The 23,318-nt window shown below is 50.0% G+C and overlaps 10 protein-coding genes across 10 annotated transcripts, besides 3 other annotated features; 8 read left to right on the top strand and 2 right to left on the bottom strand.

The window, feature by feature from the left end:
- Positions 1-359: 359 nt before the first annotated feature.
- On the bottom strand, positions 360-1,364 carry FPSE_00044 (uncharacterized protein; the record flags this gene model as incomplete). The annotated part of the gene is made up of 1 exon (XM_009253164.1): positions 360-1,364. One exon carries the CDS (start codon positions 1,362-1,364, stop codon positions 360-362), a length of 1,005 nt encoding a protein of 334 aa, XP_009251439.1.
- Positions 1,365-2,865: 1,501 nt separating this feature from the next.
- On the top strand, positions 2,866-4,737 carry FPSE_00043 (uncharacterized protein; the record flags this gene model as incomplete). Its single annotated transcript, XM_009253163.1, has 1 exon — positions 2,866-4,737. The coding sequence occupies one exon, from the start codon at positions 2,866-2,868 to the stop codon at positions 4,735-4,737; it is 1,872 nt and encodes a 623-aa protein (XP_009251438.1).
- Positions 4,738-5,749: 1,012 nt separating this feature from the next.
- On the top strand, positions 5,750-7,162 carry FPSE_00042 (uncharacterized protein; the record flags this gene model as incomplete). Its single annotated transcript, XM_009253162.1, has 2 exons — positions 5,750-6,310; positions 6,359-7,162. 2 exons carry the CDS (start codon positions 5,750-5,752, stop codon positions 7,160-7,162), a joined length of 1,365 nt encoding a protein of 454 aa, XP_009251437.1.
- A 3,507-nt stretch (positions 7,163-10,669) lies between these two features.
- Positions 10,670-10,718: a microsatellite.
- A 32-nt stretch (positions 10,719-10,750) lies between these two features.
- Positions 10,751-10,823: a microsatellite.
- A 500-nt stretch (positions 10,824-11,323) lies between these two features.
- Positions 11,324-12,217, top strand: FPSE_00041 (uncharacterized protein; the record flags this gene model as incomplete). The annotated part of the gene is made up of 1 exon (XM_009253161.1): positions 11,324-12,217. The coding sequence occupies one exon, from the start codon at positions 11,324-11,326 to the stop codon at positions 12,215-12,217; it is 894 nt and encodes a 297-aa protein (XP_009251436.1).
- Positions 12,218-12,362: 145 nt separating this feature from the next.
- On the top strand, positions 12,363-13,297 carry FPSE_00040 (uncharacterized protein; the record flags this gene model as incomplete). Its single annotated transcript, XM_009253160.1, has 2 exons — positions 12,363-12,533; positions 12,815-13,297. 2 exons carry the CDS (start codon positions 12,363-12,365, stop codon positions 13,295-13,297), a joined length of 654 nt encoding a protein of 217 aa, XP_009251435.1.
- Positions 13,298-13,371: 74 nt separating this feature from the next.
- Positions 13,372-14,238, top strand: FPSE_00039 (uncharacterized protein; the record flags this gene model as incomplete). Its single annotated transcript, XM_009253159.1, has 1 exon — positions 13,372-14,238. The coding sequence occupies one exon, from the start codon at positions 13,372-13,374 to the stop codon at positions 14,236-14,238; it is 867 nt and encodes a 288-aa protein (XP_009251434.1).
- A 1,095-nt stretch (positions 14,239-15,333) lies between these two features.
- FPSE_00038 (uncharacterized protein) lies at positions 15,334-15,978 on the top strand (the record flags this gene model as incomplete). Its single annotated transcript, XM_009253158.1, has 1 exon — positions 15,334-15,978. One exon carries the CDS (start codon positions 15,334-15,336, stop codon positions 15,976-15,978), a length of 645 nt encoding a protein of 214 aa, XP_009251433.1.
- Positions 15,979-16,959: 981 nt separating this feature from the next.
- Positions 16,960-18,466, top strand: FPSE_00037 (uncharacterized protein; the record flags this gene model as incomplete). Its single annotated transcript, XM_009253157.1, has 3 exons — positions 16,960-17,607; positions 17,657-18,398; positions 18,450-18,466. 3 exons carry the CDS (start codon positions 16,960-16,962, stop codon positions 18,464-18,466), a joined length of 1,407 nt encoding a protein of 468 aa, XP_009251432.1.
- Positions 18,467-18,705: 239 nt separating this feature from the next.
- On the bottom strand, positions 18,706-20,214 carry FPSE_00036 (uncharacterized protein; the record flags this gene model as incomplete). The annotated part of the gene is made up of 2 exons (XM_009253156.1): positions 18,706-20,000; positions 20,046-20,214. 2 exons carry the CDS (start codon positions 20,212-20,214, stop codon positions 18,706-18,708), a joined length of 1,464 nt encoding a protein of 487 aa, XP_009251431.1.
- A 648-nt stretch (positions 20,215-20,862) lies between these two features.
- FPSE_00035 (uncharacterized protein) lies at positions 20,863-23,050 on the top strand (the record flags this gene model as incomplete). Its single annotated transcript, XM_009253155.1, has 2 exons — positions 20,863-22,355; positions 22,459-23,050. The coding sequence occupies 2 exons, from the start codon at positions 20,863-20,865 to the stop codon at positions 23,048-23,050; spliced, it is 2,085 nt and encodes a 694-aa protein (XP_009251430.1).
- Positions 21,361-21,435: a microsatellite.
- Positions 23,051-23,318: the final 268 nt, after the last annotated feature.

Raw genomic sequence — 23,318 nt, 5'->3', positions numbered from 1 at the left:
TGTTATGCATGTTCAATAACGGTTAGGAAACGGCAAATTGAGGGATTATAAATCAAGAGGAGCAACGTTGGGTCAAGAATTCAGTTTATGATACATTTCAGTTTACGTTTTTAGAACTACATTACCAATAACATGTTGAGGGACTTAATACTTTGATACTGTGCGTGTGTGTATTCAGGAGACTACTCTAGCAGTACTACTTACTTGGTTGTCGGATATCGAGCATCCGATCAAATCTCAGATCAATTTCAAATGACACTGGGAAAACCATAGGGGCTTGTGGTTGACTTATCTTCGCCAGCAAAGATACCATCGACTGGCTTCTCATAGATGAAGCTTCAGGGACTAGCCGAGAAGATCTAACTAATGAGATGAAGCTCGCCGCCTGGCTGTAGACAACTCATTAGCAAAGCGATGACATTGGGTTGCGTCAAAGTACCGTCACAAAAATCGAGAACAACCAGTGTCTTGAGCTTCAGGTGTCTGCCCATGCTGAGGAGCATGGACTTGAGTTGCGTAAGCGATTTGCGCCAGCTGGTTGTGTTCAGGTCAAAGCAGAGGCTTTCGAGACCGCTCAAAAGAGACCAATCTACATTGAGAAGAGCAATGTCATCTTCAATCTTTCGCTCAGATAGGATCATGCGCAAGTAGGTCTGCATCATGAGAGTCTGATTTGCGCCTGATAAAGAATTCGCGTCAAAAAGAACCCGGTCGATCAAATCGCCTGCGCGACCTTCCCATGGAGAAGAACGAATCATGACATGTTTGAGGCGCTGGCACTCAAGCATGTCATCAGACGGCAGCAGTCGCTTCTCGCGAGCACCAGAATTCGGTTCGAATGGGCGTACTGTGTCTAGGCCTCCATAGACAGCATCGGTAAATGGAAGCACTTCCGTGATGGCTCTAGACAGTACGGGGAAACGTTCGCACATAAGGCGTAACTCTGCAGGTGTGATATCCTCATCTTCAAGGCGAAGACAGATGGATCTCACGTTGTCTACAAGATCAGGGTCGAGAGAACGCTCGTAGACATTGAGCTGACTCCTGAGGCGATTTGCTCGGAGACTCAGCTCCAAATTCTTGCTAGCGATGCCTTCGACGTCAATCTTGCCATCAGCGACAGGGCGCTTGAATACGCACTTGTGATGAAAGGGAGAGCTCCTAGGACCTTGGGCAACTCCGCCTTTTGTGTAGACCAATACACTGTAAGCGCCCTTTCTTACGCCGCAGGGAGACTTACCTTTGGTGAGTAGGTTGATCCAGCATTCTTCCTTCTGTGTGGTCTCGTTCATAATATTGAAAAGGATCTCGGGTGGAAGAGCAAACAGCCGATTAGGCTCCTGGATAGTGGCTGAAGAATTCATGATGATGATGATGTCGGTGGTTTGTCTGAGAAAATAGTTAGTTGTTGCAAGACTTGTATCGCTTAGAAAAGTCTGTGAGTTTTTGCTTGTATGGTATACGTTCTGGTTTTTCCAGTATAGTATTTTCAATGGTTTATATACCGACAACAGCTGTCCCATACCTTGCGGCTTGTGCTGTTAGTGGTTAACATGGTGGTGTTCGGGGCTTGTTCTCCGATTCTTGTATTGTTCATCTTTTTTTGAAGTGTTCAAAATACAATGATTGCTGAGAATTGGCCTGTTCTGCCAGGCTTGTTCATACTACATGAGACTTGTTCGTGGTTTTCCAGTGACAACCATGTTCGGCGTGTAAGTGAAGTTATCGCTGACGTCAGTTCTTTCATGGTTTAAGCTTATCTAACCATGATCCATAATGCAAAACCGCTGGTCCTACCTGCTAAACGCCTCGGGAGCTTGTGATAACGTGTGTATGCGCGGTACTCTAGATGGGAGTTTATGTGATTGGGAGGAAAAGGTTATGAATGAGCCTGCAGACATCAATACTGAATGTAGCTACTGGGATGACATCTCAACCAAATTCAATCTTACTACTGGCTACCTCACAATCTTTTAGGAAGCCTTATGATGGGGTCCGATGGATTTACCCGGACTTATCTCTGGTCAGATGCTGTATAAGCTTGGTCACTTGCTAAATCACTCGACACAATATCAAAGCCCAGCCAGCCCAACAAACACACCCATAATATTGAGCGGATGCATCGGAAACAGCTCTCAAAGAATCATCCAATGTGCAGCTCCCGGGTAGTTTTGATCTCATTCGGTGGTCAGCCGCCCCAAGAGTTGGGGGTCCAAAAGCCAATGCCCCCGAAGCTCCTTCCGAGACCCCCCTGCTCAGCGGGGGAAGCGGCATGCGGCAGGCGGGCTGACGTGAAAAAGACGCCAATAAACGGAGCTCTTTCCTTTGTTCACCTGCCAAAATGGGGTGGAATTTCGCAAGAAGTGGGGATGCTCCGGTTTCGCCTTCTTCCAGAAAACCCGTCATCTCATGGTCGAATCCCCGTTTTTTTCGTTTTCCCCCGGCTGCTACGTTTTGGTTTGGCCAAAAAAATACGCTGGGTGGATGTGGATGCCCGGTTCTCCATAATCTACCTCACCGGGGGACGGACCAGCAGTCTACTATTGCAGACTAGACTTAACCATTTCTCGATTTCTGTTACATACTCGTTCCTCGTGCGCCCTTTTGAACTCCTAGCCCATCCTGCCATGTCGAACTGCTCCACGAACTTGAACCATACAATCGAGAGTTAAACTTTTAACAGCAAGCGAAAGAAAAAGCCTCGATCGCATATCGATCTCGATACCAAGCAAGACATGCTCCGAACCCACCGTCCTGTAGTGACCGTTTGACCTGTCCGACACGAGCCTTTCCCTCGCAGCTCTCTCTCCATATTATCGATCGATCCCGAGTCCTCCGAACCGGCCACTAGACCGCCGCTGAAAGATGCACGACAAGAATACCTCAGTTGTTTCATACGCCGCCGGCGCCTCTCTTGCTGCCGCCGCACTCATCTATGTGTTTGCGCCAAATTTTTCCATCGACCACGATGCTACTAGTTCCAAGAAAAAGACCATTGTCGGCTTAAGAAACCAGGCCAATGACTGCTTCATCAATTCGGTTCTGCAAGCTCTTGCTGGCCTGGTAGAACTGCGGGTGTATCTCATTCGCGAGACACATCGTCGCCATATCGAAGACCCTGCCGTATATGCTAGTCTCGTCCAACCAGAAGGCAGAGAGATCGCGCAATGGAAGCTTCAGGGTCTACAAGAGGGACTTGTCACACAAGGACTGAAAGAAATGCTGGATGCGCTTAATGAGCGCCCCATCTACAAGAAGTCCATATCGCCATTCCCATTTGTCAAGGTTTTGGAGGCGGCCTTTAAGCAGCGGATCAGCCGCCAACAGCAGGACGCGCAAGAGTTTCTTCAAATCGTCGCTGAGCGACTCAAGGACGAGTACCATTGCGGCCAACGAGCTAGGCTCCATGTTAGAAGGCGTGGTTTGTTCCCTACCAATAGCGCTGCCGATATCGAAAGCACAACTGAAGATCAAGTCAATGGCAAGGACAGCGATGAATCTTCACAAGAGCAACAGCCTCATACAAATGGCGACAGCAACTCTGCCATCGAACCATCCGAGGATACTGAGATACCGCAGATCAACGGCCAACTACCCTTGGAAAACGAGGAAGGCTTCCCAATGGAGGGAAAATACGAATCGCATCTCGAGTGCCTGACATGCCGCTATAAGACCAAGCCCCGAGAGGAAACATTTTGCACTATCACGCTAGCTGTCCCTCAAGTATCGGGCACGACGCTGAATGCATGCTTCGACGGCATCTTTAAAACTGAGCATATCGAGGACTTCAAGTGCGAAATGTGTCGACTGCTACAAACAAAGGCAGGCCTAGAAGCTGAAATGACCAAGTCGACCTCGGAGAGTTTCAAGGCGCAAGCTCAGGAGAGCATCGACAAGCTCCAGCATACGATAGACACAGATCCTGAGAACCCGCCGGAAGATCTCGAGCTTGGAGACAATCGTTATGCGCCTAAGCGCAAGATTGCAAAGACGACTCGCATGTCCATATTTCCAAAGATTCTGGCTATTCACCTGTCTCGCTCTATCTACGACGTGGGACAAATGACACAAAAGAACTCTGCCAAGGTAGTCTTCCCTGAGCAATTGCCTCTTGGCGGCTTGATGGACCAAAAGAAATACAAGTTGCTCGGTCTAGTAACCCACCGCGGTGGACACAACAGTGGCCATTACGAAGCGTTCCGACGACAAAATGTTGTCGCGCCCTTCTCCAACTCGAATACCTTTCAGCCTTCAGAAGCATTCAGCAAGACACCGACACCTATGGGAACACCGGTGCTCAGTGGCGGACCGACACACAGCCCGGCCATTTCTACCCCCGACCTCTTGTCAGGCTCGTCTGGTAATTCTTCAACGCCTTCTCTGGATTCATTGCCTCCCCCGCCTAGGAGTGTTCCGGCAGATCTACGTGGTTCGGCGAGCTTACCAGCAATCGGCAAGCAAAAGGATCCTGAAACCAGCAGCCTCCGCTCCGTGGCAGCTTCTACTAAATCTGCCATCTCTAAGCTCACATCTCCCAAGCAAACCAACAGCAGCTCGTCGACGCCCAAGCTTGTTCCATCGAACGTGTCGAAGCGGTCGAAAAAGCGCAAGGCAACGTCAGACAAATGGTGGCGCGTCAACGATGAAAAGGTCAAAGAGGCCAAGACGAGCGAAGTACTAGGCATGCAGAGAGAAGTCTATCTACTATTTTATGAGCTCGATAAGGAGGACGCTTAGGAGTGCGACAAAAAGAGCTGTAAGAGTTTCGTCATGATTAATATATGTTCCTGGTGGAGAGGTTTTTGTTCTATTCTCGCCCGTCCATTTGCATAGGGTTGGCGTTTTGAGGGAAACACATGTGTAGGTTCCAACACTGTTAGATTCCATCGTCTTTTTCTTATAGTTGTTGAAGAATATCCGGAGCTTATGAGGGGAGGAGAATTATGTGAATATGGAAAGCAGCGATTGGCATACGATATAGCATTACGCGAGGAGAAGCGAACAAAAAATCACATATTCTGTTCAATGTAACGATGAAAGCAATGTTGTCTTGGGTTGTTACCCTATGGCTAATAGATGTGAACCTATGCGATCTATAATTTAAAATTTTGTCGGTAGAACTTAAGCTCTAACGAGGATCTATAGGTAGCATTACGTACTTGTATTGCTTCGCCTTTCAGAGACTAGAAAATATTTACTGTCAAACCAGACAAGACCTCTAGGTAGATATTCATAATCTGTCTATACGGCACAGCGAATAGTTGGTACAAGATTGCATTCCGTTTTGCAGCTAATTACGCCCCACAGAATGACTCAGCAGGATATGGAAACAGCTAAGAGCTCACAGCTTTGAGATGACGACCACCCCAGCCTCGTTGATAGGAGCTATTGCACTGATATTCGATCGTATTTCTTCATCTTTGGACTTTTATTATTTCAGCTTTCTAATTTGTTCTTCAACTTGACATAGAGCGAGAGCGTGAGCTTGCAGATCTCGCGACAAGGGAGCAAACCATCCCAGATCTTTCGCTTGGTCCTCGAAGGGGTAGCTACTAAGCTTGGCCTATACCTCGAGCACATGGCGCATTTCATCTCATGATAATCTTCATCCGAGGATGTTGCGGTTGGAAATTGACGACTTGAAAAAGCTCCAAGAAATCCTTGGCGAGATCGTACCGTGAAAATACAGATAAATTTCACAACCGAGAACGCCCTTTCTCATTGCTCATATAGTAACCACTCTTTCATAATGGTTTTCATCACTCGACGTACAAGACGTCGCCTACGACCCATCGTCATCATTCTTCTCATATCTGTCTTCATATTTTACACTATCCTCCCTCACGATTCAGCGATCCGCCTGGCGCTGGTCTTCAATGTTTCACGTCTCTTTAATTTCCTCCGCGGCGCAGCATCAAACAAAGATGCCTGGCTATACAAAGCACCACGATTCACTGTGGATCTTAGAAACGACGTGGGATATCTCATCAAAACCGGTTATGGAACGCGCCACAGGGTAGCCGAACAGCTTGCTGCCTTCAAGGCAACAGGAGGCTACTTAGGAAAGGAAGGCGAGAGTTTTCTCGTCGTGGGAGATTGGACAACCGTGAACCAGACAGATGCGAGTCTGATCGGAGCAACGGTGCATGATGCTATCAAAAGAGTCATGGAGACCAAGATCAGGGGTAAAATTGACGATTACCCCCGGCTCGTCAAGTACAGGAGTCTCCAAGCCAGGCTCCAGGCCGGAGATGAGGAAGAGGCCCTGAAAATTGGCCAAACTTATGGATGGGAGCTTGATGCCCTCAAGGTATTTATCTTCGGACGACTAGCCTTTCCGGTTTGCTGATAGAGATAGTTCATCATGGGTATGGAGATGATATATAACGAATTGCCCAACAAGAAGTGGTACATAATCTTGGATGATGATACCTTCTTGATTCAGCCGTCCCTGGAGCTCCTCATGGGCCACATTGACTACCGAAAACCCCAGTATATTGGCAATGCGGTGGGCGATTACAAGGCGCGCTTTGGACACGGAGGATCTGGCATTCTGATATCCGGAGAAGCGATGCGACAGTTGTTTCAACATCCAGGCATCGTGCAGGAAGCATACGCCGAATCCATGACCGAGACGTGGGGAGACCGCCTGGTGGCAACGACACTACAGAAGCTGGGGATCTACATCGAGGAGGCGTATAATCATCACTTCAACGGTGAACCACCGTCCATCACACGTATCTGGGGCGATCGCTTTTGCTCACCCCTGGTTTCTTTCCACGGATTGCGGAAGCCTGGTGAAATGCGCCGCGTCGGAGAGACCCTTGCGGAGGTAGACCAGCCCGTGCTATGGCACGATGTCTGGCAGTTGTTCGGGGGGTCAGCCATATCGGCGCTTGAGAGCCGGCCGACCGAGTTGATGGCGGACCATGTGGGTAAGCCGGACGAGCACACCCGCTCGTGGGGCGACGTCAGAAGTGCCAACGCTTGTCAAAAGCGATGTGAGCAAAGTGGACGGCGCTGCTTGGCATGGACATATGAGATGGAGATTGAGCGGTGTCACACGAGTCCTTGGCTGTTACTGGGGGCGGACGGCGCTACAGGAAAAGCGTCGGGGATAAACTGGCCTGAGGTAAAGCCATTGCTCAACGGCTGCAGATAACGAGTAGACGAGATGTTCCTGTCAACCAGAAACGGCAGACAGGCTCCTGATGATCAACACTAGGGTCCAGTCGTGCTGCATAAGTTCGAAACAGTGTCGGAAACTCAGCGTTGGCGCGAGGTGTTTGGTGGATGATCATGTGCTCGGGTTTTTTGTATGTATCATACCATGTACCATTATGTATCGTCCCCCTTTTAGCCTCAATTGTCAAGTATTTGTTTCCACCTCCCGAGTAAGGCACAAGGAGACGCCTTATTGGAACGTGGTCGAGTATTAGTGACCTAAAAGCCGACCGCTATTGACAGCTGGTGGGGAGGAGAAGCGCAACGTGGATACTCTGTACTCTGTACTGTACTGCAGATTGTCTGCACGCACGGAGGAAAGGAACCAGGAAGGGGATGAGCCAGCGAAGTAGCAATGGAAGACCAAAGGTCGGTGGGTGTCCCAGAGATCCGGGAACTAATGGTAGGCGAGAGAGACTCAGCAAGGCGAGATAGTGAGATGCACAGAGAAAGCCGGTTGGCTCAAAATCTTGCCTCCTGGCCTCCCCTAGTAGACGGCGTTCGCTCGCTTGCTTCCCGTCGCTTCTGTCAGCCAGGATGTTGGCTTTGACAAACGGGAGGTGGCTGCTATTGCCGTTACCCACTTGTAGTGGAAGGTACCGTATGGTACAAGACAGCAAACCAAGTCTGAAAAGGCGGTAGGTAGAGTGGGAACCATCCGAGGACCCGTATGAGCGGGCTGGTGCCAGCGAACCAGAGCAGGACTTGGAGCAGTGGAGAGGCTCGTCTCGCTTGCACCGGGATCTTGCCGGTTAGTTCGTTTCCAGTAGTGACGGGTAGGCTGTATAGGTAGGTAGGTTTATGTATCTATGCACCTGAACGTGTTCGGATACGGTCAGAAAGCTAAAACATTGCCGAAGCAAACTGGCGGCTCAAGACATGTATTTGTCTTGCTGTGCTATGGTTGATGTTTAGCTGTTATCTGCTTCGGGCTTTGCATTTCCTAGTTAGGCATTGACTCCTTAGAAATGGAACAGACTGAAGTAATACAGATGACAGGGGTACCATATTTGCTGAAATTGGAAAGAGGGGGAGATGATATTGGATATATTTGTTAAGATTGGGAATCAGTGGGCGACGGAAAGATTTGCAGTAAACCGTAGCGGATACCTGCTTTTGGGGGAAGACCAGCCCAAGAAATAGAGGAGTAGATGACGATGGTCAATCAATGATGCTCGCATAATTTTACTCTGTAAGGAGTAGCCTGGAACGGTGGAATTTCCGGATAGATTGAAGTTTGGCAGATAATTGTTGATGTTTGAACAATTAATTGTATGAATGGAATAATATCTGCTATCTGTAGCACTTGCCATATGTACCTAGTGCTGTATGCATGCCTGTATTTCTGACTCAGCCCGTGTGCAAGTATATGCGCAGGTGCGGTAGTTGGCTTTGGGTTGGGTTCTTTCCTTTGGTGGAAGGGTTCGAGCGAGTGAGCACCGTCTGGCTGGTACCTGGCATTAGCGCCTTCCATAGAAGCATTGGAAGCCAACAGGAGTCCTAGGGGGGGGGGATGCTGTGGGGTCAGTGGCTTGCGGGGGCATGTATGTGACAGTCCAGTTTTGGGGAAGTTGAATGGAAACTCAGACGAGCGCTTCCAAAAGGAACCCAGGATACGGATACGTATCTCTTCTCACCACTTCCATACCTCCTGATCTGAGTTACCAACGGCCTGTACAGAGAGATCTTCGCTAGCTTGAAGCAAAGTCGTTGGCTCCATGCGTGCACAGGCTAGATGATAGGCGCCAACAGGCAGCGAGAAAAGAGAGAACAAATGGATAACCACTAACTTGGGCCCTGGATGACCTACAGTGAGTACTGACTATTCAGGTCTAGCCAAAGCGTTAATCTGAGTCCGAAGTTCATCTCTGGGTCCCAAGGTTGATAGGCTGGTAAGGAGCACTATTAGCGAACTAACTAGCTGTCGAGGGGACCAAAACTCACTCGAGGTGAGAGAATAGGGGTGTCTTGATTATCTGGAGTCGACTATGATATTAGAGACTACGGGACTAGAACCTTGCACCCGAGAGCCCTTGAGTGGCACACAATCAAGCACAGTTAGCCGCCTTGTCTCAAGCTTTAGCCAGGGTTGCCCAGACCAGATATTGTCAACTGAACTGTAGCAGTCACTTTTACTGTACTTGGACGTAGCTCAGCCAAGCCATGCAAAGAGCTTATGTAGATGAGGCATTCAAGTCGCCATTGACGATCGTCTTGTCTTACGTATGTTGGACAGAACAAAAAAGCAAATGGCGGTGTTGCAGACACGAATCATTGGAACACTCCACGCAATATATCTGTTGTTCTTGCATAATGAGACAAACTGGACACCGCCAGCTTGGGCTTCTGCTCTGTAGGCATTACGATATTATGCTCCGCCTTAACTATCCATGCTATTATATTGATCCCCTGCTCATGTATTGATTGTGAAGCCTCGTTAGCAGGGACCTGTAATCCACAGAAGAAGGGAGAGAGGAGATTCTCTGGCTTCCAGAGGGCTTCCAGAATTGCCAATTACTGGGTGGACCCAACGAAGCGAGTCAAGGAGAGAGGGAAAAAAAAAGCAAAAAGATTCTCGTCAATATGTTGCAGCCGCTTTGACGGCTGATGATCATATGTATGTAAGATCTAAACAAGATCCCCCAACTGCCATTGCCCATGCGCCATGCATACGTGCATGCATGGAGCGAGATGAGATGAGGTGGGATGTTGTTCAAACAAACCTTTTGAAGGCTCTTCGGTTATGCTGCTTCAATGGGTGCTGTCTATCTGATGTGCCGCTAATGCACATACTTGTAGGCCCGAGACGAGGCTCTACTAGTTGGCGGGGAGCTACTGTTCTTCCGTGCGGCTAGTTCCATGTGGATGGTTGATTCATCTGAACACCACTCGGACCGGACCCGATTAGAAAGAATTTGGAGGAGTTGGAACTAAGTTAGGCCTTGAGGCTTGAGAGGCAGCCATGATTCTATTCTGGCAACACAATCTTATAACCTTCAAAAATAGAGCAGACTTTAATTGTTCACATCTCAAGTCTCATCAAAACGGACAGCACTTTCCAATTAAGCGAGGGACGTTCTTCATATAGAAGGTATCCCAGTCCAACACATGCTTGCTAGTGGCCTCTGCGAAGAGAGAGAGAGAGGCTACCTAGAGGTAGGCACCCTTCTGGCAACTGTTCTAGAGCTTAGTCTAGTACGTACCTTAGTAGGTACTTACCTACACACTGCCTCGCCTCCATTTCGTCTACCGACCCGTCCGCCTGTTGCAAGAGTCCTGCAACAAGTTTCTGTTACTGTCTGTACTGGGCAAAGCTCGCGTCGCGCTTGTTTGTCGAGTATCGATCATCCCGTACCGGCGGAGACTTGAATGGGCAACAAGCGGCCTACAAAGCCCCCGCCGGCCCGTCTCCACTAGAACTTTCAATTTACTGGGACCTGGACGGCCAACACCAACACCACCACCACGGTCACCACTCCCACCACCACTACTACAACGCGGCAACCAGACAGGGGGCGATCCAGTTTATTGTGCTGTGCTGTGCTGTGCTGTTCTGTCTGTCCCGTTCTGCGTTGTGCTGTGATGGGATGGGTGTATTGATCGTATCCTACAGCACCGTGCAGTTATTACGACTCAACTCTATTTGCTATTCGCCCCCGATCTTGGAGCTCTGCCTCTACTAGTCTGCCTCGCTACCGATCCCGCCTCTTGGACCCCTGGACTGGGCTTCATCGACTCACTTTCCGATACCTGCTGCTCCTCCAGCTCAGAGCTCCAGCTCAGAGCTCCAGCTCCAGCGCCAGCGCGTCACCTGTCGCTCGCCGGTCTTGGCCCAGTCCACCATCGCGACTTTGCCTTACTCTCAGTGACAGTTCCATCGTCGTCGCATCGTGTCGCGGCCCCTGGTCCCGGAGTCTGCCCCTCTTGCACGCCTTTTTCTCTCCCCCTGCTACGCCCCGGTTGCTTTGGATTTGATCTTCCTTGCCCAGCGCCAGCACCTCGTCTTCCTCCGTGACCGACCCAGGGTCGCGTCCCCCTGGCTCTCAGTCTTCCTGACTTCGCTTTGCGGCTCCATAAAAATTTCTAATTAAAAAACAACATGGCTCAAGACCACCATGGGCAGAGTCACGGCGACTCTCCCAATAATCCTCCAGCTTCTTCTATTCAGACATCGAACTCTCCTTCTTTAGCTCCTATTGTCGCATCTGTCACCGCTCCCATAACTCACGCCGCGAGCACCAGATCCGTCAACACAGCTTCAGCTCCTTCCGACACGACTCTCCCACCCATCACCACGATTGCCTCGGTGCCGTTCACAGCTGCGGACCGCCCGACCGCCTCGACGACCGCTACTGTTCCCACCTCCGCACCCGTTCCCGCAGAGCCCGAACTCCCCGCCGTCTCTGCTTCTGCGCCGACTTCTAAGCCAGCTTCAGCTCCTGCTGCCTCTACTGCTCTGCCCGCGGTCGCTCAACAGAACGGCGACAGCAGGGCTCCCGAGGCTGCCTCGACAACACCTGCGTCTAATTCGGAAATGTCTAACCAACATCCGGGAATGCCTCATGGGCAGCATGTTAGCTACCAGGGGTCTTCGACTCATTATGCGCCATCGGTCGGTGTAACAACTGCTCAATATGGCTCTTATCCTGCGGTGACGAGTCAACCAGCCGAGGCGTACCGACCCAATCCCATGCCTATCGGTAGCAACATGTCCCTGCCTAGTATGAGGACAATCGAGAACCCACATGGACCTTCTGTGTCGAGTCCACAGGGCATGCCGATGAGCATGCCCATGGCCCAAGTGCCAGGCGGTGTACCATATTATCAGCATCAGGGTATGCCCATGGCTCCAGGCTACGGGCTTTCTGATCCTATGGCTCGTTACGCTATCCCACATGATCCGCGGCTTATGGGCCACAGGGGACCAAAGAAGGTGTGTAAAAATGTTTACAAGAACATCTTCGAACACAGTCCTAGCCAATGGCAGGCATGACAAAGGAACCAGGGCTGACTGAGAGTGTAGGAGATCAAACGTCGGACAAAGACAGGTTGTCTGACTTGCAGAAAACGCCGAATCAAGGTAAGCCGAGATTCCGTACTCTTCGTCCCTCGTGCGGCTTGTGGTTTCAACGTACACAATGGAAAACGATGCTGTGAGAGGACAAGCGTGGGGAGAAAGGGACTGCAAGTACGCGCCAAAGCTAGAGAGCTGGAAGCAGTTCGCCAAGATCGACATGGTGTATCATGTTTGCGGCTTTCTGCAGATTTCTCGTTTGGCAGAAGCTACAAGCGAAGCGAGCAAGACTCAGGTTCACGTAGTGCTGCGCAGCTCCTGATTTCCCTCGTAATGCCTCTCTGTATCTGCAACCACATGCGTACAAATTTGCCTGTCGCCTCAGCAAATGAACCAGGCTTAAAGCTTGAAGTTTCTCGGAGTTCTGAGAGCTCAATTAAGCTTACTATTGGTCGCGCCTACGGTGCACCTCACATCTGCACTGCACTACACAACCCCCCTTCCCATTCTTGGCCTATTTCTTCTAGTGGAGATACAAAGTACCCCGCCCAACATAGCTCTAACATCTTCTTTTAGTGCGACGAGACACACCCGACTTGCAATAACTGCAAGAAGTCAAAGCGCGAGTGTTTGGGTTACGACCCTATCTTTCGGCAGCAAGCGGGCGGTCAGCCTTCTAACATCCAACCGGCGCCTAGCCAGAGGACTCCTCCTACAATCCCAAGCTCCGTGCCTTCGAGTGTTCCTTCTTCTATAGCGCCCAACCCTGTCCTCACCGCTCGACCTACAAACTCATACGGAAGCCAGCCGTCGATGCTTCCCAGCTCGTACGCTACAGCTCACGCAACAACTGCAAGCCCCAACCCATCTCTCAACTCGCTTAGCTACGATTCCAGCTTTTCCAACGTAGCCTCTCCTCCCGTCAAGTCTGAGCCAACATACGAGTACTCGGCCGCCGCAATCGACCCAGCCCTTCACAATCCCGAAAGCTCCAGAGCGGTTGAGCAAAGGCCTCTTGCTGACAACCAAAACTTAAGAGGTGGCGCCCCTTATTATTGATTTTACCCTTGTTCGTCGTTTGCTGCGCTGCTATTGAGAACATCTGCTTACGCGTGTTTTTGACAGCCAACAAAATGAGTATCGATGAGATTATCAAACTCTTGGGCCATGTTCCGCCGCCCCAAGCTGGTCATCATACTGAGGAAATGCTCAAGGAAATCAACAAGGTCTACCACGAGATGTACGCACCTGGGCTTGGTTCTTTCTTCGAATCGACGTGGTACTTTTTTACGGAGAATGGAAAGATGTCACTTCCTCAAAACCCTCGCTTGGTGGACCTACTAGGACACTTTCTCAAAACCCTGGAGGCTGTCCGGGTCAACGATCATTCGCAAATGGCTTATTCGGGCATTCTTGAGACGCGCCTAGTATGGGAGCTTGCACAATCAGTCTACGAAATCCCCACCAACACTCCTGTTGTCGCTCATGCGGGTCTGCCAGCTGAAAACGATGCCAAGGAGGCCAAAAACCGCGTTCGAGTTGTTGACGCACTGCTTTGTGGAGAATATCTGGACCATAACCCTCTTTGTTCACCTCAGCATGATCCCGGCAATCCTCGCGCACGACAATTCGATTTCTGGTACAGCCTGGCTGAGTTTGTACGAAAGCGTGACGATCCTACTGGCCAGCCTGCAGTCAAGATGAGGGAGGAGATGCTTGCGAGAATGCGCTACCTGCTCGATGGTCGCGAGAACCGCGATGTCCTCTACTCTATTGCTGTTGTTCGGGAACTTTCACCCCACTTCGATTCTACGTATAGCAACAACGCTTCCCAGCACGTTGACGAGACTGACCCCAAGAATAAGCTTGCAGTTGCATCCAAGTTTATCTACGACGAGTCACAAGTGTCAGGAGGTACAACAAACGTGGTTCGCCGGTTCTGCGACATCGCACATAGAGCATTCGTCAATCCAGGTGTCAATATCGCTCGGAGAAGCTAATCAACTTCTGGTACTCCGGATGTGCCTTTCGATCTATCCTCATCAATTCACGGCTACAGCCATTTTTCTTTTGTCATTCACCCAGCATGGTCTTGTGATCATACGTTTCCCTTTCTTTAAAAAAAAGCACTGTTTGCCAATAAAGCGGGCTGTCATTTGTTGCATCTTAGGCATGGCGAGGGGTTCATTAAAAGTTCATTTTCGGCTTTTTGCGTTCAAGGCGTTTTTTTGTTTCCCAATGGGTTGGGATAGGATGGCGAGGCATTGTCTTTACCCTTACTTCCCCTTTGTTCATAATGGCCTACACTATGCAGTGTGGCCGAGGCGTTTGCAAAAAACAATGACCACTACGGTCGAAATGTATACCTTAATGCTCCTGCAGTCAGGCAGTGAGGGAGAAGAAGAAATATAGAAATCGGCATTATCGAGGGCACTGGTAGAGGTCAGCATGGCGGGGATTAACGCAGGGAAGACGAAACCAAGAAGCTAATACAGACTTCAGTGGTACCGCGAGTATACTATGCTTTGCGCCACTTGACTTCCTTACAAACTGGACGGCGGATGATGATTTGGTTATCCGCGAGTGACCAGGCTATAGCTCTAGTTGAGCTTGGTCGATCATGACTGCGGTTGGGTACCCAGGTTGGCGGCGACCAACTGGCTACTGGTAGTATCATGGATGATAACTACACCTTGTTCCAGTTTCGGCTGCATTTTAAGCTAGTATACAATAATGGTTAACATAATAAATACAACTCAACTTAATAAGCCAGGACGTGCGTTGCATTAGATTGCTGTATTCTCATGTCTGCCTCCCAGCTTTTTCCGCCTCAGTGAATTAGTACTCAGTTCTCATGGAATCGGCCCCCCAATAAGCAAAGTAGTAAGCTGTGAAACCGCTTATCAAACCATACCAGTTGCGTCGAGGAACTTTTGTCACGCATTGTGTAGGTACTCGTATGAAGACTCACCTTGCCAGTCGTGAGTCACCAAATCACCCAAGTAACTTTCAAATCCTACGCTGGACTCCGCGAGCATATATTTCTCACGTCTACTACACACTCTACAGATCGTCAACAGGAAACAACACTCATTATGGCTGAACCCACCAAGTTAACCTCGCCATCACCACCCAGCGAAGAGCCGGGCACTATACTTGTGGAAACCGAACGTATCATCATACGACGATATCATATGTCAGATGCACCTGTCCTGGCGAGTGCAGCCAACAATAAAGCCATCGCCGCCAACTTGCGCAACACATTCCCATCACCGTATACTCTTTCAGATGCTCAAAACTTCCTTGCCAACATGGGCTGTAAGCCAGACGGCACATCTTATCCGTATCACAACGGCCTCTTTCTCAAACCCAACACGACCGGGAACCCATCAACGGAGCCCCTCTTTATCGGAGCCATAGGCGCAGTGCCTAAAAACGATATGTACTTTCGTACGTGGGAGATAGGCTACTGGCTGGCTGAGCCGGCTTGGGGCAAAGGATATATGCCAGAGGCTGCAAAGGCATTCATACGGTGGTGCTTCAAGACGTGGCCCGAGTTGAACAGAATTGAGGCTGTGGTTAAAGAAGGGAATGTTACGGGCTTGGCTATATTGAAGAAGATGGGATTCACACATGAAGGCGCAAGACGAGGTGCTATTTTCAAGAATGGTGAGATCCTGGATGAAATTCAGTTCGGATTTCTGAGAAGCGACTTGGAGCATGAGAACGAATCAAGATAGAGATATGGATGGCTCGCAAGAAACAAGGACTAGAAAAAGACCAGACGAAAGTATTAGTGCTCTCCTATATAGGTAGGTAGGCACCTCTCACCAAGGTTGATCTAATATTTCTATCAAGTACCAGAGCAGTATCGGTTTATGCAACCCATCTGAGGGCGATTGTGACCGAGTGAGATGACACCTATTGGTTCTGAGACTTGACATCCAATACATTTATGAGTCACGATGTAAATAGACCTTGAGGTGTACAATTCCACTAGTGCTCTGTATTCCTATTGTTACTGGAAATACAAAGAACCGTTCTGATTTATGTGCAATGGACGATACACACGTGTATATAAATGTGAATGAGAGTTAGCCGTGGCCTATAATTTTGTTCAGAAAGAACCAATGGTTTCTTCACATGCATATACAATCAAGACAATGGATTTCAATTACATTTATTAGCTGAAGAAGAGCTTAGTTCGTGGCAATTTAGGATTTTATAGTCTCGAATTTGAGGATGGATGACGACTTGGACTTAGGAATGGAATGAATGCATCCAATATTGTTGAAAGTCAAGATTCGCAAAGACGAGACATTAAATGACATTGCAATTGACAGAAAAATACAATTAGTGAAGCCATATAAAAAAAAACTGTTTTCATTTTTGAATTCGTAGACATTTCACTATCATCGGCACTTCTGGGCAGATTTACGTGATGCAATTGTAACGATATGCCACTCGATAGTATAAAAATCAACGAGTAATGGTCGAGCTTTGATTGGCTCTCTTGGGCGCAACAATAATAGTCCGACCCACTACCAAGAGCAAAGCTCCCAGGTTTCAACGATCCCCGGACCGCGGGAGATGACGGCCACTATCACGAAGGCGAATTCCCCTCCATCAACTTGCCATTGACCTCGAGCCAGAGGCCCTCTTGGGAGACTCTACATACCTTGTCGCACTTACGGCCGCTCCCTCTCTGCTCACACTACACAATGGCCACTCTCCGACTCGCCAGCCGAGGCGTCAAGAGCCTGTGCATGCGGCCAGCAACATTCGCCGCTCGCCCTTTTTCGACGACTTGCCTGCGAAGGAACGCCGCTCCTGTCGAGACCGTTGGTACCAGACTTGTGCCCGTTGACGAAGATTTCTCCTCCGCCCAGGACTCCTACGGCCTGTCCAAGCCCCATACCCCCGGAACCCGAAAGTCGCGCGAGAACTCAGTTTCAGACCGAAAGGTTCGACACTACACTGTCAACTTCGGTCCCCAACATCCCGCCGCCCACGGTGTGTTGCGTCTGATTCTCGAGCTCAATGGTGAAGAAATCGTCCGAGCCGACCCCCACGTCGGTCTGCTCCACCGAGGTACCGAGAAGTTGATCGAGTACAAGACATATCTCCAGGCCCTGCCTTACTTTGACCGGCTCGACTATGTTTCCATGATGACCAACGAGCAGTGTTTCTCTCTGGCCGTTGAGAAGCTGCTCAATGTCGAGATTCCTGAGCGAGCCAAGTGGATTCGAACTCTGTTTGGCGAGATCACTCGTATTCTCAACCATCTGATGTCCGTTCTTTCACACGCTATGGATGTTGGTGCTTTGACACCTTTCCTGTGGGGTTTCGAGGAGCGTGAGAAGCTTATGGTAGGTGAACGTTGGTCAATTGGACAATAGCGATGACTGACAAGTGTAGGAATTCTACGAGCGTGTTTCCGGTGCCCGTCTCCACGCCGCCTACGTCCGACCCGGTGGTGTTCACCAGGATATCCCCGTTGGACTTCTCGACGACATCTACCAGTGGGCTACCCAGTTCGGCGACCGAATCGACGAGACCGAGGAGATGTTGACCGATAACCGTATCTGGATCGAGCGATTGAGGGGTGTTGGTGTTGTTCCTGCTGCCGAGGCTCTGAACCTTTCCTTCACTGGTGTCATGCTCCGAGGTTCTGGAGTTCCCTTCGACGTTCGCAAGAACCAGCCTTACGACGCCTATGACCAGGTCGAGTTTGATGTTCCTGTTGGAACCAACGGTGACTGCTACGACCGATACCTCTGCCGAATGGAGGAGTTCCGCCAATCTCTCCGCATTATTCACCAGTGTCTCAACAAAATGCCCGCTGGTCCCGTCCGTGTCGAGGACTACAAGGTTTCTCCTCCCCCACGAGCCGCCATGAAGGAGAACATGGAGGCCCTTATCCACCACTTCCTTCTCTACACCAAGGGTTACGCTGTCCCTCCTGGTGAGACTTACTCCGCTATCGAGGCCCCCAAGGGTGAGATGGGTGTTTACGTCGTTTCCGACGGCAGTGAGCGACCTTACCGATGCCACATTCGTGCTCCCGGTTTCGCTCACTTGGGTGGGTTTGATCACGTTTCCAAGGGTCACTTGTTGGCTGATGCTGTGGCGGTCATTGGTACTATGGATCTGGTGTTCGGTAAGTTATTCTCTTGCGAAATTTGCAGTATACCGTGCTAATATTTCACAGGTGAGGTCGATAGGTAAAGCATTGTGGAAAAGAAAGAAGATTAGAATGGGTTCCTTTTGTTTGTAATCATAGCTGATAGGGAGACCACGGTAAATACTCCCACAAACGTCGTGTGCTCGAGCGAGAAGCTATGCAGAGGTGATGCTTGTTGAAATTTAGCAATGAATCATCTTAAGTTCCATTTTTGGCTCCGAATTCGCCCAGTGTGATTATGTACAGATCTAATGTTACAAGATAAGAGTATACATGTGTAACTTTACAGTATTTTGGTGCCGGTACCAGAGGCCTGCTCCATGAAAAAGCTCTTCAGGGGCCCCAGTGCATTGACAGCTCTTAGACCAACCGAACGTAGCGGCACTAGGGGGCCACTCTCGATAGAGTAAAGCTTATGAAGCTTATCACAGACATTGAGGATGATGTGGTTGGCTGCATAGCGCTCGCTGTTGTAGGACTCGAGAGATAGTTGGGCACCGAGATCCTGGCCGTGGGAGACAGCAAACTCAATGGTCTTGACCAGACTCTGAGCATCTCCTTGACCTTGGTTCAAGCCTTGGCCTGCCAATGGATGAATGGTATGAGCTGCATCGCCAACAAGGGCAACACGTTCGCCGGTATATGTGTCGGCATGTCGCAGCTTCAGGGGGAAAGATGCGATGCTGCCCTCCTGCACACCAACGACAGTCTGTGGAAGAGCCTCTGCATCAAAGCTTGTGTGCTGTAAGCGCCATGACAGCTCTTCTGCCTGGCTGTCTTGCTGAGTGTGCATAAAGCCGATATCGACAGGGCTCAGCCGGAAAGCAGCATTAACCATGGCAATGAAGTTTTTGGGGCTGAGGCTCTTGAGAAGGGCGGCCTTCTCGGGGGTAGTCGACCATACCAATGTAGCATATTTGCCAGGCATGGGCAACATCGCAACAGGTCCAGTAGGCAAGAATCGTTGATAGGCAATTTTGTTGAACTGACCACCCCAGCCCTCGCCTTCAAGCTCCAGAGTTGCAACAACACCATGTCTACCGTAGTCCCAGCCACGGCTGTTGATACCGGCAAAGGTACGTACAGGGCTGTTCGCTCCGTCTGCTCCAACAAGAAGACGTGCTGCCAGCGATTGGCCGTTCGAGAGCTGTACAACCGGCCATTCGCTCAAGTCCAAGTCCTCGGTTTCCTTGCCTAGGTCGATGCCCTCGACCTTGGTCTTATCGAAAATGTCCACTCCACCAAGTTCATGCAATCTTTTGAGTAGTCCGGATGCCAAGTTGAGATTCTCTGTCATGTAGGCGATTGTTTTATCTCCAGTCGTGCTGGGTGGCCAGTCGAACTCGATTCGGGCACCAGTGACTCCATCCCATACTTGCATCTCCTGGTAGTCCTGAACCCGGTCACGTTGCAAATGTCGCCATGCGCCAATCTTGTCGAGATACTGAGCTGAAGCAGGGGTGAGAGAGCTGCATCTGTTGGAGAATTGGGTCGGGGGGAGTGAGAACGAGGAGATCTTGGAGAGATCCTGAGCTTCAATAAGGGCAACTCGAAGACCGGCAGTTATAGGATTGGCACCTAGTAGTGTTAAAGACGCCATTTAACTGGGGTTCAAGAACTTACGAAGTGCAGTAAGAAGACTCAGACCTGCTGGTCCGCCACCAACACATACGACATCATAAATATTGTCCTGTGTGGAAGTTGAAGCCCGCCGAAGTTGATACTGATATTGACGAGCACATGTTCGACAGACAAAGCCTGGCTTGGCCAGGGCGGATCGACGAGCCAGCATTGTTCCTTGGCAGCGATATTTGCTATTTCCGAAGAATTGAGTTGCGACAATCACAGCACGACTTACAATCCAGCAAAAGACATGACCTGAAGCTCCATATCTCTTTCAACAAATCGTCCCTCAAACGTTCGATAGCTCGACGACCCAAGTGGCATAGTGTGGCGCATGTATGTGGCGGTGCACTGATCCAACGACATCTCGAGCGGGTCAAGTGAACAGGGAGGTCGCGAACCTGATTTGAGTTGCCACAGACAACCGCGCTATCAATTGTCATTGCGTCAAGGGTCTCACCCGCGCCCGTCATCAACAATTCGCTTGTCAATCCAGCGACCACCAGTTCTTTCACGATCCATCACCCCACCACTGCAGTTTTTCTGCCTATTTTTCAGTCTCTTTGTGAAAAAGGACATTTCATTGTATCCTTTGTGGCGACAACCTTCTCAGCCGGCATAGCAGACTCAAGAGTGGTTGCCTGCACTCCTTTGTTGTTCTTTTGAAACCCTTCCCACCTCAGGTTTGAAGATCGGACCTACAAAACGTGGACGGTCTCCTAAGCTGCGGCCTACATATCATTAAACTTTACCATCCTCATCCATGCTCTTTACTTTCTAAGCTTATCCTCCTTCCCGTTAAGCCAAGTCAGACACCATGGCTGATATCGATGATTATCTCGAAGACGGTTTTGACCCGCGATCTGTCACCGTACCTCGCCTTCGATCAATTCTTGTTACACACAACGTCGAGTATCCCGCTACAGCAAAAAAGTCCCAACTTGTTCAGCTAGTAGAGCAACATGTTCTGCCTCTCGCCCCCAAGCTTCGAGCCCAGCGTGCGCGCGCTAAAAGGTCCAGCATGGGCATCGTCAACGCTGGCAGTGCTGAAGATAACGGCACTTGGGACGATTATGATCTGGCCCCTCCCTCAACAATCAAGAAGCGATCAAAGTCTCCCCGCAAGACATCAAGCCGCATTAAGACTGAGCATGATGTTCTCGCGACTCCTGCGCCTCGAAGCCCCACAAAGCGTAGCACCCGATCAGTGAGCCGCGCGCTTTCGCATACTGACGAGCCCGATTATTATGAGGCGCCTCGCTCCGTACGCCAGCCCCGAAGAGAGATAACGCCACAGATTAAGCAAGAACCATCTGAAGAGGAGGAGGAAGAAGAAGAAGAAGAAGAAGAAGAGGAAGAGGAAGAGGAAGAGGAAGAGGAAGAGGAAGAAACCATATTACCCGACCACGAAGAAAGTGTTTTCACATACGACAATCCTTTCCAAAGTGGAAGTTCACCGGCTCAGCACAAAACACCCACCAACCGCCGCCGCACAGCTGATAGGGATTCTATCAGGAGTGCCAAGTCATCATCACGACTTCGAACAAGCATGTACAATGACGACTACCAGCAGGTTCACGAACCTCAGACCCCTGTATACCGTCAACCAACCCCGGACATTGTTGAGGCTGGTGAGGAATTTACGCCCAACGAACAACTGGAGCTCGAGGAAGCCGCAAGCCGAGGTGAGATGGCTGTTGAGTCACGTAAACCTGTGAGCCAAGTTTCACGAAAAGGTGGTTTCAAGGCTCCTCTCCTGGTCCTTTTCCTGTCTCTTTTCGGCGCATATCTTGCCTGGTATCGACAGGAGAAGATAGCCGTGGGTTACTGCGAGGTCGGTGGACAGGCAAAATCGCTTATCTCACCGGATGTCCCTATTCCAGACGCTCTTTTGCCTTTCGTCGAGCCTCAGTGCGAACCTTGTCCTTCCCACGCCTACTGCTACGGAGACTACTCAGTTCGCTGTGAGCATGGCTTCCTCCTCAAGCCCCATCCTTTGTCTCTTGGTGGTCTGGTTCCTGTCCCACCCACATGTGAGCCAGATGGCGAGAAGGCAAGACGCGTCAAGGCTGTAGCCGACAAGGCCATCGAAGAACTCAGAGAACGACGAGCCCAGTATGAGTGCGGAGAGCTTATTACCGAGGATGGTCAAAAGCAAGACTCCCCTGCCATTGCCGAACACGAACTTAAGGAGACTGTCAGCCGCAAGCGCTCTCAGAGACTTACCGAGGAGGAATTCGATGAGCTTTGGGCTGAGGCTATTGGCGAGGTTGCGACTAGGGAGGAGGTTGAAATCATCGGGACAGAGCCGTAAGTCATTTCTACTTGAACACTCCACAAACCTGGCGACAACCTTTTATTTGCTTCAACTGTTTCTGACCATAACTAACCAGATCCACTGTCGACCCTACAGATCGTCCGATTCCTCCGATCTTCCAAATCGACAGCTATCGTCCACGTCTCTCGCTCGCCTTCCGCTCACCTGCGCGCTCAAGCGGTCGCTCCGACTCAGCCTGGCAAGATATCGACTCACAATTGGACTTTTAATCTCCGCCGTCTTGGGTATCTTCTACATGCGGGCCCGTTACCGGAAGCATGTAGCTACAAAGGCTCAGGTTCCTGCTCTGGTCGACATCGTCCTCGAAAGACTTGCCAACCAGAAGGAGCTTGGCGAAGAGGGTATCGACGATCCTTGGCTGTTTTTGCCAAACTTGAGAGATGATGTTCTTCGAAATATCCACTCTTTGTCAGAACGAGAACGCATCTGGCAACGAGTCCGAGCTGTAGTTGAGCAAAACAGCAATGTTCGAACCAGCCAGCGTGAAGGGAGAAGCGGCGAGGTCGGCCGTGCTTGGGAATGGATTGGCCCTGTCGCTGGCGAAGGGGCGAGAAGGCGAAGAGGTGGTCGGGTATCTCTTGGTCCCGGTTTGCATACAGACTCTCCGGATGCGTCCAAGGTCACGCCCGAGGTGAAGAAATGGGAAGAATCAAGACCCCTTTACTAATATTGACTTTTAATGTTTTCTGAGTACTCACTCTTGTTGTATTCCACAATCACCAATTCCTATTAGTTTATAGATGGAGACTGTCTTGGGTAATGGGTTAGTGGAGCAATGGAACAGATGCTCTGGGGAGGGAAGGCGTTGATTTTCAGTTGATTCAAATGTACGATTATTTCATTCGTGCACAAACAAATGCATGAGAATTTTCTATCAGACACAAGTCTAAATAAGATAAACCATGATTGACATGCAGGGATATCGAAAAATTCAG

This window comes from Fusarium pseudograminearum, chromosome 1 (assembly GCF_000303195.2).
Source record: "Fusarium pseudograminearum CS3096 chromosome 1, whole genome shotgun sequence".
In the NCBI taxonomy this organism is placed as follows: Eukaryota; Fungi; Ascomycota; class Sordariomycetes; order Hypocreales; family Nectriaceae; genus Fusarium; species Fusarium pseudograminearum.
This window is presented reverse-complemented; position numbering and strand designations above follow the sequence as displayed.